Genomic DNA, 14876 nt, shown 5'->3' on the forward strand with positions numbered 1-14876 from the left:
TCTGGCATCCAGATCTGAATATTTTGGTTGCAATATATGCCTTAACAGAAGATGCTTAAGAGCAAACGCAACCCAGCCCCCTCCTCCCCACGCCAATCACAGAACTTAGTTCCAGAATTTAAAAATGAGACTGATTACTAAACACAAATGCATTAGTTTTCACAGTCTTTTTTGCACAGTTTGCCAGATGATTATATGTACAGTACAAAACAGTATGCAGAAATAAAAACTGAACCCTTTCACCTGCAAAAACTGATGCATATTTGATTTATATATATTAAGACATAGTGTACCTACCAATTAGAGGCTGAAACTTCTATAATCTGGAGCCATTTTCTTACTGTAGTCATTGCACCGATTATTCATTTTTGAATTTCATTTTTAAGGAATAATAAATCCATAATTCTGTTTTGTAAAAAAAGCAAAAACAAAGTAATCTTATTTCAGTGGATTCAGGGTGCTTTATGAATGTTCCAAGTCAATACCTGTGCATAAATGTTTCATTTGGGTATGATGAATATTTATTCAGAAGCAGCTTATAAAATCGGCTCTTGATAGGAACTGAAAGGAAGAGTGGGAGGTTTGGGTTTATACCAAAATATATAACGAAAAATTTAAAGCTTTTCAATTAAAAAAAAGGTATATTCAGTTCTATTAGACATAGATGTGCACAACAGAGAGCAGTTTGAAATAACAAGTACATTTACAAAGCTTTCTTTTCATGGTTAACTTCTACCAGCATTTCTGAATGGAACCTACTAAAATGATAACCCTGTTTATAATAAAGGCGCAAAATATTGCTCTGTAGCTTATTTTGAAAATTATAAAAATAATTTCTATATTACAATTTAAACTTGGCTTGTAAAATTCCAACATAATACAGCTTTAAGTCTACAAACAGAACACGCTTACAAACACCTTTATGTTTTCTGTCATTTTTAACAATATAGTATTTTTAGTCCTATACATTGGAAATTAATGTGCAAATTGAAATATATACCTGTTTCTATCACCAAAATAATTTAAATTCTATGCTGTATAGGGTTTGGTGATGCACTGTGCGAGTCGCCATACCTCAAAACAAACTTCTCCAATACATGGACAGACACTTGGAGTGCGCTGAGCTGATAGCCATCTACGATCAACAYGGGCTATTTTGCTTCTCTGGGCCTTGTCTGACTGGAAATTCTTGTGGCTTCTCATTCCCAGCGTGATGAGGAACTTGCTCCCTTACTCTGCTTCCACTATAGTAACCTTGTATACGTTGCGTGTGCCCCCCAAGCAGCCAGTCTGAGGTTCCCAACAACCAGCGCTGTTCACCCCCAKGGCTCTGCAGGCAGCACATTTAGAGCCACGAGATGCACAGCTTTCCTCCGCCACGGGCCAAAGCCTCCCAAATGCTTCAGGGGCAGAGGAGGAGGAACAGGCAGCCCTGGGGAACAGCCCTGGCGAAACCTGAGGCCCTGACCCTCACCCTGACCCTGCAACCACGTGGATTGGGTTTGTGCAACTGAACAGCCTCCTCGCTGCGAGGGAGGCCGAACACCCSGGGGAGCCTGAGCACCAGTGCGGCTGTGGGCAGAATCGCAGAGCGCAGGGCAGTATTTTGGCACATCTGTGCTGTGCCTTTTTTGATATCTAAACATTCAGCGCACTAGAAGTAGGTTACCCTGAATATGGCTGTATGCACAGGGCTGGTATTGCCTCAGCAGACTGGTTGCTCTGCAGTCAAATGGTGCACAAGTCTGTCTGAGCATCTCTTCCCAACGCTTTCTGTATCATGAAATACTGCTCATTAGGAGCTCTGCACATTTACAGACAGAAAGACTGAAGACGTCACTGGGCTTATTTAAACTTCTTCAGAAACAAGCAACAAATATTTCTCAAGGCAGCATCTTCCTTTCACTGATCCTTTTGATGTTACCTTGGTCTTAGGAAGACGGAACTAGTTGGTCACATGCAATACTATCACTGCATTTATAAAGCTTAATGAACTACATCAATACGTGCTTAATCACTTTAAAATCCAGACTATCGGAAGTGCSTTGTGATAATTTACGCCACCATCTTTCTTCTGAATGAGCTCCTTGTTAGTGATCTGTTGACAACCAAGTCTGAAAAACATTTCTACAGTCTAGGGATGGTTTACCAGTTCTTCATACAGCGTTTTACATGGAACTCTAAAGTGCGACTGAAACCCATGATGTAGCACAGGCCCCCTCTGTTATGGACAGACCTTTGTATCGAATTGCTGAACAAAGTAAAAAAAAAAWTGCATAATAGGTTTAATAGTTATTTTAAACTAGAAAAATGGCACATTCATGTGTTTAAGGAATCCCAAATTCCTCCAAACCAAATATTGTCTGTTGGTTTGGAATCTGCTTTGGATAGATGGAGCCTACCGAGCAAAATGGCCATACCTTTCRGAAGCGGACAACAGTGTGGAATCACTGTCAAGGAAAGAGAAAAAAAAAAGCCCTCACAGATGTGCAAATGGGCATGAAGACGGCAGCCACGCGAGCCAAGGCGGGACAAGGTCAGGCACTCCAACCCAAAGTGGCTGGTCCCGCGGGGCTAAGCAGYGACTCTGCCACCCCACGGGGTGACCAACTCTCCTGCCCATCAGGCACAAAGGGACAAACTGACCCGTGGGCTACAGCAATTTTCAATGCAACAAAAGCTAAATCAAAGTAGCAGCTAGAGGTTGGTTAGTTAGTGCAATAGCAAAAAGAGACTGGAAGGGTATTCCTTCTCACGCCTAGCTAAGGAATTATATGGTTTCTTTCATTTGCTGGTGGATGCAAGTCATGAACAGTTGCTAATCATCTCTGATAAAAACACATAGAAAACTCCCTCTTATAGCTAGACTTTTCATTAAATGGGACACTTGTGACAAAGCCTGCAATAAGTGTCTTTGGGGTAGGCACTGTTTCTGCATGCTTGGACTGTTCAAAGCTAAGTATGGTTTCACCATTAAATAAGTGCCACAAATAGTGACACATCCGTTCAGAAATAAGAAAGAAAATGTTAGAGTAATAGGGCTGAGGAAAAGAGGACAACTACTAGGAAAACAGGGATAAGATTTTCTGTCTGAAACTTCTTTCCAAAACTGAATGTTAGATAATAACAGAATAGAAGAGACTTCTGAAAGAAAGCAATAATATTGAGCAAGTTTCTTAAACAGCAAGAAAAAGCATTCTAAGGAAACAGATACAACTAAAGGGAATCCCATCATTACTTCACATTAGAGATTGTTTAAAATGAGACAACTAGTAATARTAGTAAATAATTATGGAAATATTTGAGTACATTAAGGATGACATTAAATGGTATGAAATACACTAGTCTATTCAGATAACCCTGTTATTATTCAGAAGATAAATTAATTTTTCAAAAAATCTTGTAAACAGTCACAATCTATTCAATAATTTAGAACCGGGTCACTATTTATCTACATATTGACCTACTGCAAACTTTTTTTTTTCCCTCCCAAGTAGTACCTCTTAAAAGCATGATAGCAACAACTCCTTTTCACAATGGGAACCAGTCAAATGTTTCATTTTACATATGCCTTATTATTTTTTCCTCATTTTGGAAAAATACAACTGACTGAAATACAAGCTTGCTGCTTGAGCACATTATACAGAAGCATTTCTAAGAGTATCAGAGGCTACTGCTACTCTTATGCTCCAAGAAGTGTTTATTACTTCTTTTTTTTTGATTTCTTGAAGCTTATTCCTGTCAGTTTTCTCCATCTTAGGAACAAAGACAGCCAAGTGGGATATTTGATTTTCTTTCAGGTGATCTGGTTTGCTTCAGCATGATCTGAAATCACAGGTTTCTTTGGCAGCAAAAACGCAGATATAATGACAACTGTTAACCAGAACCCGAACCTGCACACCAGTGCACACAGCAAGAAATGTGGTTCTCAGAGGCTGCTTACCTTAAAAACAGTTACAAGGAGTTTTAACTTTTCATCAAGTTTGCCAACATTTCCCTTTTATGAATGAATGCAAAATTCGGTGATATTCACTGTACGCTCTGTGTACCACCAGAAATATGAAGTACAGGTCTGGATTCATGAAAGAGCTAACACGGCAAAGACCATGAGCACCCAGACTGGCTCGTGGGACCTATCTGCAAACTCGGCTTTCAATTTTCCAACCCACAGAAAACCTGCACACGTGGGCACCTGGAAGCAAGCGCTCAGCTCCACACATGTCAGTGGGACACTAGCCAGTGCTCTGAGCTTTTCCTGAACGTTAGTGCACATCTGCACGAGTCTTTCCTCTTGCACGGATTATTCTGTACTTGGCTTTAAGGCTAACTGGGATTAACTGTACTCAAGTGAAGTGGTGTCAAATATGTCAAGAAATGGCAGAAAAGAATCAGACTATTTTGAGTGGGCCAGAAAAGTTCACAATTCCATGGAACAGAAGTCACTCCTGTTGTGTATCTCCAGGTGCCAGACACTAAGAAGTTCTCAAGGCAGCACCATCCCTACTTGGATAAAATGAATTATTTTTCAAAAATACAATTTAAATGACCATTGCTTACAAATGTGGAGACATTAAAAACCTATTCTTATTAAATAATGCTGATGGTGGTGAAGTGTAAAAATGCAAATACTATATTCAAGAAAACCTACTGATCTCATACATCTACTTTTACAGCATTTCTGATATTTGCTTTACAGATTGCTTTATAGACATTTTTTAAGAAGAAAGTTATTTTTGAAACTATTGCATATACTTAAGCAACTATACAGACAAAACCCCTCATACAAGCGTGATGTTCTAAACTGATCTTTAATTTCCTAACTGGTGATATTCATCCCCAAATTGATAGCCAATTTTAATGCTTTTTTCCATGTTAACAGCAATGAAATTGCTACCAAAATGCAGGTGCCCAAAACTGTATTATGTGGGGGTTTTCTTCAGACATCAAGTCTTGCGAAGTGTAATATATTTTTCATAGAACCTGTTTAAAAATTCAAAACAAAGAAGAATGGCTCAAACCTACCTTTTTATTGAAACTTAGAAATAAGTGGTAGGAGCTCACAATTAGGAAGAGCTACAGACCTCATGAATTCAGACCTTCACTCCCATTTTCCTGAAGTCATTGCATTTCAGACAAAAGTGAGTACAAACATTAATAATAATGCAGTATGCTGCTATGTTAAGAATGTGCTGTATGCAAAATCGCTACCCTTCAAAAAAAGGGAGGGGGCTATGAAAAAAATATCTTTTACTGAGAAAAAATACTCTCGTAATAGCTATAGAATTTCAAACATCTACAAGGCAGACACTACCCCACGGCAACGCCACAGCTCTAGCATTTACCTTCTCCTGTCATTCGACTACCTGAGTGATGTCAGTGTAAATTCAGGCACCATTAGTAAATTTTTGACCAAACATATACACAGCACTGACAAAGGAGTAAATAACCCTTCAGCTTACCAGTATATGTAAAAAAGACACTGACAAAATGGAAAACAACAAATCTTTATGATAAATTAATCCTATCATCACCCCAGAAAAGTGAAAAGCTGAACACTCTTCACTTGTCAATGCTTTTTTCTTCTCTTTAAGAATTCCTTCGACCGCAATTCAACACTGTTTACTTTGCAAGTAAGAAAACGATGGAACTAAGTAGTCACAGAAGAATCCTCAATGCCTGTGTCCCTTGCTGTCTCTCTCCCGCCGCTTTAACTCCTCTTTGTAGCAATATGAACAGTAATTTTCAGTCTCCGGACGACCATAAAAGGAACAGTTCTCCTTCTTACAGCGGTTCTGCTGGATGGAATATATTGGGCAAACTGTGCTTCTGCCTTGATTTTTATCATTGTTCAACCAGGTTTGAGGAGCATCCTCATCAACGTATTCTAAGTTGTCTCTGATATCACCAGTATTGAACCCATTTGTGTATGTCTGAGACTTGTGTTCCGTGGGCATGGCATAGCTCAGCGATTCCACCGTGTTCACTGTGCGGATACCAGATATCCGGGCCGGGCTATAGCTCTGTGAAGACAGCGATCTGTTTTGTTGGGGGTAGGTGGCACAGGTTTTTAACGTGCCAACCACTGGCTTATAGGTATCATCTTGGAAGCTCGATGGCTTGGAGTTGACATCATGCAAGTGGATGACGCTTTGTCGTTGGATGGGTGGTGTATGGCTATAGTGGGCAGAAACCGGAATGGGTCCGCTTTTCTTAGCACCGTTACTAGGTGAAGAAAATGACCCCGGAATGGGACTAGTGCGATCTTTAAATTTTAAAACCAGTTGAGTTGTATGGCTTTGAGGCAAGACGGGTGATGCCCTATCCTGAGGAGATGTTTCTAGCTTTTCCTTTGAATATGTTTCTGGCTCCGTTTTCCTGCCGGATGACCCATTCAGTGCAGCCTTTTTCTCAGCGTCCTTTCTCTTCTGCTCCTGCTCCGCGTTGAACCGCTCCTGTGCGCTGGTCAGGTAGTAGCCAATCATCTCCTCGTGGAACTGATGCCTGTGGCTGGTCAAAAGGAGGCCAGCAAAAATAAACTTGCGTTCCCCTTGCATGGCAGCTCTCAGAATATTGAGGCTGAGTTTCACATCAGTGCTGTATTTCCACGGGTCAGGCTGCTTATCAGAGAAGCYTTTAGCGTTCATCTTGTCAATGGGCGAGTTGCCAGCCTTGTCAGTAGGAGACGGGGTGGTCTTTTCAGAGGGAGGGCTGCTCGCTGACTGTCCTGTCTCCTCTTTGCTCCCTTTTCGAGACTTAGACTTCTTCTCTTTGACCTTCTCTGCAGCATCCCCATTTTTCCCATTCCCTGAATTGGCTCTGTTCATTTTGCCGTGCACCAGGCCTCCAAGACCACCCATATTCTTTTTCAACTTAATTCCCAGCGTTTTACTGAGGCTTCCAATCTTATTGGCAACTGAATCCGTCCTGTTTTTGTCTTTATCTTTCCTCTGTTTGTCCTTTTCTTTTTCTTTACTGTTTTTGCCATTATTGCCATTGGAATTACTACAGATAGATTCTCGGTCTGAGTCCATTGAGTCAGCCAGAGACTGAACATCTTCCCCTGTAGAAGCTGTAGGGGATTCTGGTTGAGCCAAAGGGGCCTGTTATAGAAAATGAGTTATAGTTAGATACAGCAAAGCCAGTTTCATGCAAGGACTTGGTGCAAGTAAGCAAATCTAATGTAGATTTTGAGATTGACTTTATGCTACTTCCTAATTTTTACACTGACATTTTAGACAGGTTTCTTCACAAAATAAGGCCTTTTAGGCTGGGGTGAATACCTATCTTCTTCCTAGAGCAGCTTTTGGCTYGTCCTAAGGCCACCGGCAGAGCAGACGTCATTCACTGCAAGTGTCACCTCTGCAGATCCGTGTCTGAAAGCGGCGCCGCGCGGCCGCGCTGCTGCCGAGGGGAGCCCGTGGCTGGGCCACGGCAGGGCCGCTGGACACGGCGCCTCGGGGGGCAGCCACAGAACAGGCGTGGATGGGAAGCAGGGAAAGCAGCGGCTGTTATTGGGAAGGCAGGGAAATGATAACCTGCTGGAAGCTGCTAGGAGGATGCAGAGTACACATCTGCACATATCAGTACTTCAAAAGCTACAATGCTCACATAACATCTTATTTAAATGGGTCTCTTCATTATCTGTGGTCTCCAGTGCAATAAAAAAATCAAAGGCACCACACATCAGAGCTAAACATTTTGCCTGAAATATTGAACATCTGGCACAGAGTGCATTACAGCATACAATCATGTACATTTAGTCCTGTCAGAAAGAATCCTGTCAGAAATAAAGGGTGGATAAAACTGACATTGATATTCTGAGTTTCTATTTGTATTTTAGGTAAGGTATATTTTAGGTAAGATCATAAAGCATCTTTCCTAAAAATGTAAGCAAAAGGATCCTAGGATACGATAAAATTTGGCTCTGTTCAGCAAGTCTTGCAAAAAGTCTTCACAGGCTGTTTCCAAGGCTGGTTCTCAGGGTGATTTTGCATGACTGCATCAGTTTACAGTCAGTTCTAATCTGAAGTCTCCACTGATGCTTAGCAAAGCTTTGCAATTTCTCTCAAACTTTGCCTGTTACCAAAACTGTGAAATTTCCCCTAAAAGGTTCAATGCAAGAAAGTAGCGGAATTAGGATCCTGAAGAGCCAGGGAGGATTCMAACTTGGTAGCCTGACCTACAAGAAGTAGAGAAGATGCTCCTTTCACAGAGAGGTGATCTTCATTTTTGATTAAATATCTGCAAGTTCATTTCAATTATAATCAAACTAGAAATACAGGTGCAAGTGTAGAAGAATTTGCATTTCATCAGTGCATAAGAAACGCTGAAAGTTTGGTGAAGATACCTTTAACAGCTCTCAATTATACATACTTTGCGTGAAAAAAGCTGTGTGTAAGAATAACAATCTCCAATCAAACTTTTGCTTTGTAAAAGTAATATTTTTACCTGAAAAAAAATGTTAGTTTTGCTTTTTAAATTCTTGAAAATTCTGTTTGCAGCAGGTCAGTTTAGAACTCAGCAGAGGAAGCGAGTAAACTATTTAATCCAAATCAAATCTGGTGGTCAGTATTAGGTGCTAGCACATTAACCCCCCTTGATCAAGAGGCAGCGGTTTTGGCATCTGTAATTCCTCAGTACTGTGGCAGAACAAGCAGCAGAGGGCTAAGCCAAAGAACATAAGTGACTGAGAGAATCCTAATGCAGCTTGTCCATGTTTACAAACACTACAAACACTACATGCTAAAAGTCAGACTAATCTGTAGAAGAACAGAACTAAACTAAACTAAATGTGGAAATTTGTTTCATTTATGGACAATAGCAAGCAGAAAAGCTTATTTGTTATTGCTGATTTCTTTAAGCGCTGCTCAAAGCATAGTCCAGAACTTTATTACTTTCTGCTAAAGGAGGCCAATCTGCAGCAATAGGGAAGAGCTCAAGTGCATCCACATGCTGCAGTGGCTACCAAATCATTCAGGCACCACAAAGTCCCAATCTGCTAAAAACAAACATGAAGCATTTAACCAACCCTAATGACTCCAAGGACTCTGCAGATATGAATATTCCTAYTGCAGAAACGTGCGTGCGTTTCTGCCTCCCCGGGGAGTCAAACAGCCTCTGTGCTGGAGCCGACCTGCTGCGAGCAGAGCGGGTCCYCGCCTGCAGCAGAGGGCAGGGGAGCCGGCCCGACCCGAGCGCTGCTGGAGCAGAAGATCTGAGTAGGGAAAGGCAGCTCAGGTCACACTGCTGACAACTGGAGGGTCCTTCTGCCTCTCCTTCTGCTGCAGTAGCTGCCACTTTAGAATGAAACTGAAGAAATATAGATTTTTTTTTTCTTCCTCTTGCCTCCTAAACTCTTCTTCCCTTTGTGTTCCATTCCTCCTTTGAAATCCCATCTGTGCAGGCTGCCTAAATCACCTCCATGCTCTCCTAGCAACCTTTTGCCTCCAGACGGGCCCCTCAATCTCTTCAGTGTAATTTGCAGAGAAGTTTCCAGYTGATGAGGTGCCAGCTGGGCACGGCTCAGAAACAGCTTTCCCAGCGCAGCTGGCGCCGCTCCAGTGGCACCCTGAGCCCCCATCAGCCCCTCTCTGACCAGGAGCTACCCTGGGCTCCAAAAGCATTCTCATAAGAAAAGAAAGTACTCAAAAATATACAAGCAATTACCTTGTTCAAACTAATAACTAGACATTTTCTAAGGCTGGCACGGCCCAGATGGAGGCCAGTTCTCCTTACCCGTGTTTCAGACGGTATGCGTATCCACGTTACATTCATATAGCTGTGCAGGAGGTTAAGCTTTGCCTCAAGAGACAGAATCAAACTGAGGATGAAAAAAGAAAGGAAGAAACCAGTTAGAAACACCCTGAAAGGAAAAGCAATATGTGCTTGCAGGGAGGAGTTACCACTGAGCGGAACAGCAGCCTGAGGTGCCACTGCGGACTGCAGACCCCCCAGCTCTTCATCTATGCAACAACGGAACAGGAAMAAAGCTCCACTGTTAGCAGGTGGCCCCAGCCTAGGCCACGCGCAGCTCAGGACACTCTACTGGCCCATAGGGGTTGCAGAAGGGTCTTACTTGGCCAGCCTGGTGTTGTCATTGTCGTCCTTCCCCCATTCCCAGTCCTTCCCGGGATCCACCGCAAAGTGCAAAGGCAGCAGCTTGTGTTCAGAGTCAGTCAAGGGGATCACCGCTGACATGGAGAAAAACAACAATAGAAAGTTTGTGGAGAAAAACAACAGAAAGTTTTAGCTGTGAAAAACAATCAAGTATCTGGCTAAGGAGAAAGGGCGGAAGCCAAGTGCCCTGCACAAGCGTCCTGCCCTTCAAGCAGAGCKCCCCCAGTGATGTGCAGAGGCTCCACGTCCCTGCTCTCAGGCGCTTCTCGCTCCCYGGCCTCTCCCCGCTCTGCCTGGGCTCCCCGCCTTCTGACGCAGGGCTTAATGACTCTGCACAGACTACACTGTGACACAGTAAGAAAAAAAAAGCTATTATTCCTCCTCACCATCAGTAACTTAAGAGAACAGCACTGTGAGCTTTAATTAAAGCCAGCAATTTGCTCCTATTTCGTTAGAAACCTAAAGCTAAAGCTGTKGAGTGACTGAGTGAGACTCAGCATTCTACAGGTCGCTGCTGTCACTCTGACAACCCATCAAGGAACTGAATTTTTTATAAWGAAACCTTCATGACTTAGCCTAGGCACTCATTCCAACAAAGCCAAGGGGCAAAGAAACCCAACATCGTATCGGCAAATTATAGAAGGTTTATTGCGTTATTGGCTATGTGTTGTTTAAAGTAGTTTCTGCAGTTCAGTAAATATAYATTGTCAGCAAAACAGTACTGCAGAAAACATGCTGTTGGCACAAAGGTACAGCATTTATACTTAAATATTGAGTGTGCCCAGCAGAATACATGAAACAAAATCTGCAGTTTTAACATGGTGAAGTCAGGATTTAGTTCAGACAGTTTGACAACTGAAAACCAAACAAAAAAAACAACTGCTTTTATCTGCAGAATGGAAATAAAGTCAAAATTCTACAAATTTCATGGAAACATTGCCCCCTACTGCTTATGATATGTAATTTCTGAAATATTTTCTCCCTGTTAACTGCACATGAAGTACAGAACAGATAGAGATTAATCAATTCTCGTTCCAGATGCTGTTTTAAGATGCAAGCATTGAAATGAATACTGTAAGAGAATTTAGCACCCCGAAGAAGCTGCCTGGGAGTGGTCAGCACAGCCTCCTCCAACTCTACAACTCAAGCTACGCTGTAAAACGAGGTGCTGAAGTTTAAGAATGCAAGAAAGGAGGAGCAGCCTGGCCGGCAGCTGAGCACACGCATCGCGCTGTGGGGTAACCTTTGGGGTAACCTTGCTGAATCCAAGGAAGTTTGATCAACAAGGGGCTGTGATGGAATAACCGAGAACACAATTAAGAGATCCTAATTCCAAAGGAAAACTTACTAATATCCATATTCTGCCAAATAATTAAGCAGATAGTAATTCTGACTGGATTTACAAAAAAAGCCTCACAATGCAGCAAATCATCTGTTTGAAGGAAGAAAACGCCTTTTGTTTTTAAGACTTGAGACTACCATTTAACTGAATACAACAATCACTTTACATAAACAAATTTAAAGCAACCCTTTAAAGCTGTCTGGTTCTATTTATACTGAAAATACATATTTTAAAATGCATACAAATGCCTATTTTATTGAAATCTTAGACTCTAAGTAGAAGACAAATTTAGAGGAGGTTTCCCATGTAGTATCACTCTGTTATTGTCTTAGCATACTATGACAGTACTGTCTGCATCTTTGTACAGAAATGTCTGTTAATCTTCCTCTTTTTAGGCTCCGAGTTGCAAGTAAACCCTATGCTCACTGTTATGGATAGTCTGGCATTGGTATGAAGCACTGTCATCTTGTTCATRAGACAGGTGGCTGCTAAACTCACTGAGTTTTATTTTTGCTGTAGGAGATCCCTTCTCTCTTGGGGAATTCCATTTAGCAATAATGTTTTTCACTAAGTTTTCCCCACGATCCTAACAGGCAAATTATTTTGATGTTCAGCACTGTAAGCAAAATCCATCATGGTCATTTCTAAAGCAAAGCTGATGACTATAAAATCTTCTGGCACTCCAGCTATATCAAAGACTTTGCAGTGTTGCTGCATTACTGTAGTTAAACTTGATTTTGGATGCTCTCTAGCTGAAACCACATGGTTTGAAACACAATCAAGTGCATAGCAGCAGGCATACAAACAAAAGTAACAGCTGCTGTTTTGCCCATGCCAGTTTTAAAACACCCAGTGGGGACCTTTGCTGCCTTCCTCMGTTTGGTATTTTGCCTTCCATGCTGGAAAGTGACAGTTTTCCTAGTGCTCATGCCACAAGCATCCTTGTTGCCCTTCTATAAAACACAACAGCTTGGCTGCCTCTGCAGGCACCAATGAAATAAAGTGCTGACCCTGCTGCGCGAAACCACTTGGTCCCTGCGGACTGGGTGACAAGCACAGGACTGTGGGAAGCTCCAGCCTCCTGGATCAGCCCCAGGGGTATGTTGAGAACTACTCTTCATTTTCGTTAGTTTGTGAGCAAAGATAAAAAAAAAAAAATAGCCGCATAAATAGCCTGTAGGAAGACGAAAGTATTGACAGGTTTCTAACCCGTTGCAGACTGCAGAACAAGAGAGCGTTTAGCAGAGCTTAGAGCCTCATTAAAAGCCAGGCAAAGAGAGTAACCTGTCAATACGTGTTTCAAATCCTCCTCAGACAACAGCCCGTTACTCGAGACCTTGCAAGGTTATCAGGGTGCTATAACAGCGCTCACAGTGATTTGCTACACGACTCTGTGCCCAAGTGGAACTGCCAGCATCCAGGCCAGCTCTTACTTTTATCTATCTATCTATTTACTTATTTGCCAGAGGTGGGGAAGAGGAATGGGAGGTTCTTCTTAGTCTAGCTAACTTGCACACTAATAACAAAAAAAACTACAAAGCAATCTCTAAAACCATAAACTGAAATAACTGAAATAATTCTTGCATGACCATGATGTTTCAAATTGCTACAATTCTTTTCTCCCCATTTAAAATTTTTACTTATATGTTTAAACAGTGACTTTTCTTCTTATTTTACTCCCACATCAGCTCTTTACCAGCAGCATTATTCCATGACTTCTCCTAAGTCATTTACATAACCAAAATCTCACTCTGGAGCTGCTTTCTTATTAACCAAAGGGCTATCCAAGTAACTTGGATAACAGAGAATTGTCAGTTGAGTCTAGCAGGGGTGCACTCAAGTGCTAATATACTCTAAAACATCAAGATAATGAGATAAAACATTTCAAGTGACTTTTTTCCTAAATGAGAAAAAACATTAGCATTTAACACACAATATGAGTGKTTTTTTTTTCCGTTTCCATTTAATGGCTTCCATAATATTATGACTCACTAAGTAATCTTCCAAACACTTTATTAACCCTGATTAGCACCCACCTTCAGGAACTCAAAATTAAAACAGATATCAAAGACCGTCCCTATTTACATATATGGAATAGCCCCAAAAGCTGCAAAAGTGCAAAAAGAGTCTGTGGTAGCACAAGGCCTAAAGCTAAAGCATTCTCACTCCCAGGGCTGACATTAGCCAGTTAGGTTTACACTCCTAAGACTGCAGCAATAAAACCCAGTGGATCCTGTTTTCCTTCTGATACAAATACACTTCCAGGTTGACCAAAATACATACGTAGACACTATATAACATTCAGCTGCTATGTTCACTGTGTACCTTGTTCTCTCTGTTGATCTTTCTGTTCCATGGAAACAAGAGCAGAGAAATGGGCCTGATCGTAGGCAAGGACAAGAGGTGAGCAATGACATCTGTTCGGTAGAACTTCGAGAGGCAAATAAATTCCTCCAAAAGGTATAGGTGCAAAYGCTGCAAAGAAAAATGGGAGTATTTAACTATATGAAAGGATGGGCATGAAGGATGRGTCTGTAACATGCAACAATTGTGCTCCTAGAATAGTGCAGTAGACAACATAGAAAAGGAGAAAGCAATTTTAAGAACAGTTGTATGATCAGATAAAATTTCATTATAAAAGGCTCCAAAAGAACACAATGAACTATGGAGGAAAGCATTTTGCCCTCACACATACATCTTCCCTCATTCTAACTGTTTACTAATAAAGACATTAGTGTCTTTTAAAAGGTTATTGTAGCTCTCATCTGTGTAGAGGCCTGGAATACATTTTATTATAGGAATATTTTCCAACCATCATCAGTAAATACACTACCAATTCTATTAGTTCTTTTGGCAACATAACTCATGAGGAAAAACACTGGGATTATTTTCACAAAAATCAGACGGGCTATAGGASAAACAAAAATGAGTAGCACAAAACTAGGATAGGAGAAACCTGAGAAAATGCTTTTTTTTTTTTTTTTCTTTCTCTCTAGTCAAGAGGTTTACTTATGGTATTTACTATTTTATTATTATTGGACTCTTCCATAATATCAATTAGACTATAATGTTTTTAAAACTATATCATGGTGAACAAATGAAAAATATAAAGGACAACAATGAAAAATCAATGAATTATTCATACTTAATTTTTTAAAATGAATTTCATTCTTCCTTGCATTGAATTTATAAAGTGGAAGATATAAAAAGCTTTTAGGACATGGTTTAAATGTAAAATAAATCATATCCTTTCTAAAACAATGCATTATAGTATATGATTGGTTCTAAGTTATTTTACTTGGTGGCAACTTTTGTAATTTCGCTATTTTGCAGAGGTAAAAATCAAAATTTTATGTGAATTGAAAAAGGTCCTTTTCTGTTAGTATAACAAGCAGATGCTGAAAATTTTATTTATTGT

At 40.9% G+C, this 14876-nt stretch overlaps 1 protein-coding gene across 2 annotated transcripts in view; it reads right to left on the bottom strand.

The window, feature by feature from the left end:
* Positions 1-4941: 4941 nt before the first annotated feature.
* OTUD7A (OTU deubiquitinase 7A) overlaps positions 4942-14876 on the bottom strand; it is a 43699-nt gene continuing 33764 nt past the window's right edge. For both annotated transcript variants that reach the window (XM_026052531.1, XM_026052521.1), the window contains 4 exons: positions 13784-13933; positions 10076-10190; positions 9736-9820; positions 4942-7100 (listed from right to left, as the gene is read on the bottom strand). In XM_026052531.1, the coding sequence (XP_025908316.1) occupies positions 5670-7100; positions 9736-9820; positions 10076-10190; positions 13784-13933 (1781 nt within the window). In that variant the 3' untranslated portion in view covers positions 4942-5669. The remainder of the gene's footprint in view (positions 7101-9735; positions 9821-10075; positions 10191-13783; positions 13934-14876) is intronic.

Source organism: Nothoprocta perdicaria, unplaced genomic scaffold (genome assembly GCF_003342845.1).
Source record: "Nothoprocta perdicaria isolate Ctin4 unplaced genomic scaffold, notPer1 scaffold_113, whole genome shotgun sequence".
NCBI classification, from domain to species: Eukaryota; Metazoa; Chordata; class Aves; order Tinamiformes; family Tinamidae; genus Nothoprocta; species Nothoprocta perdicaria.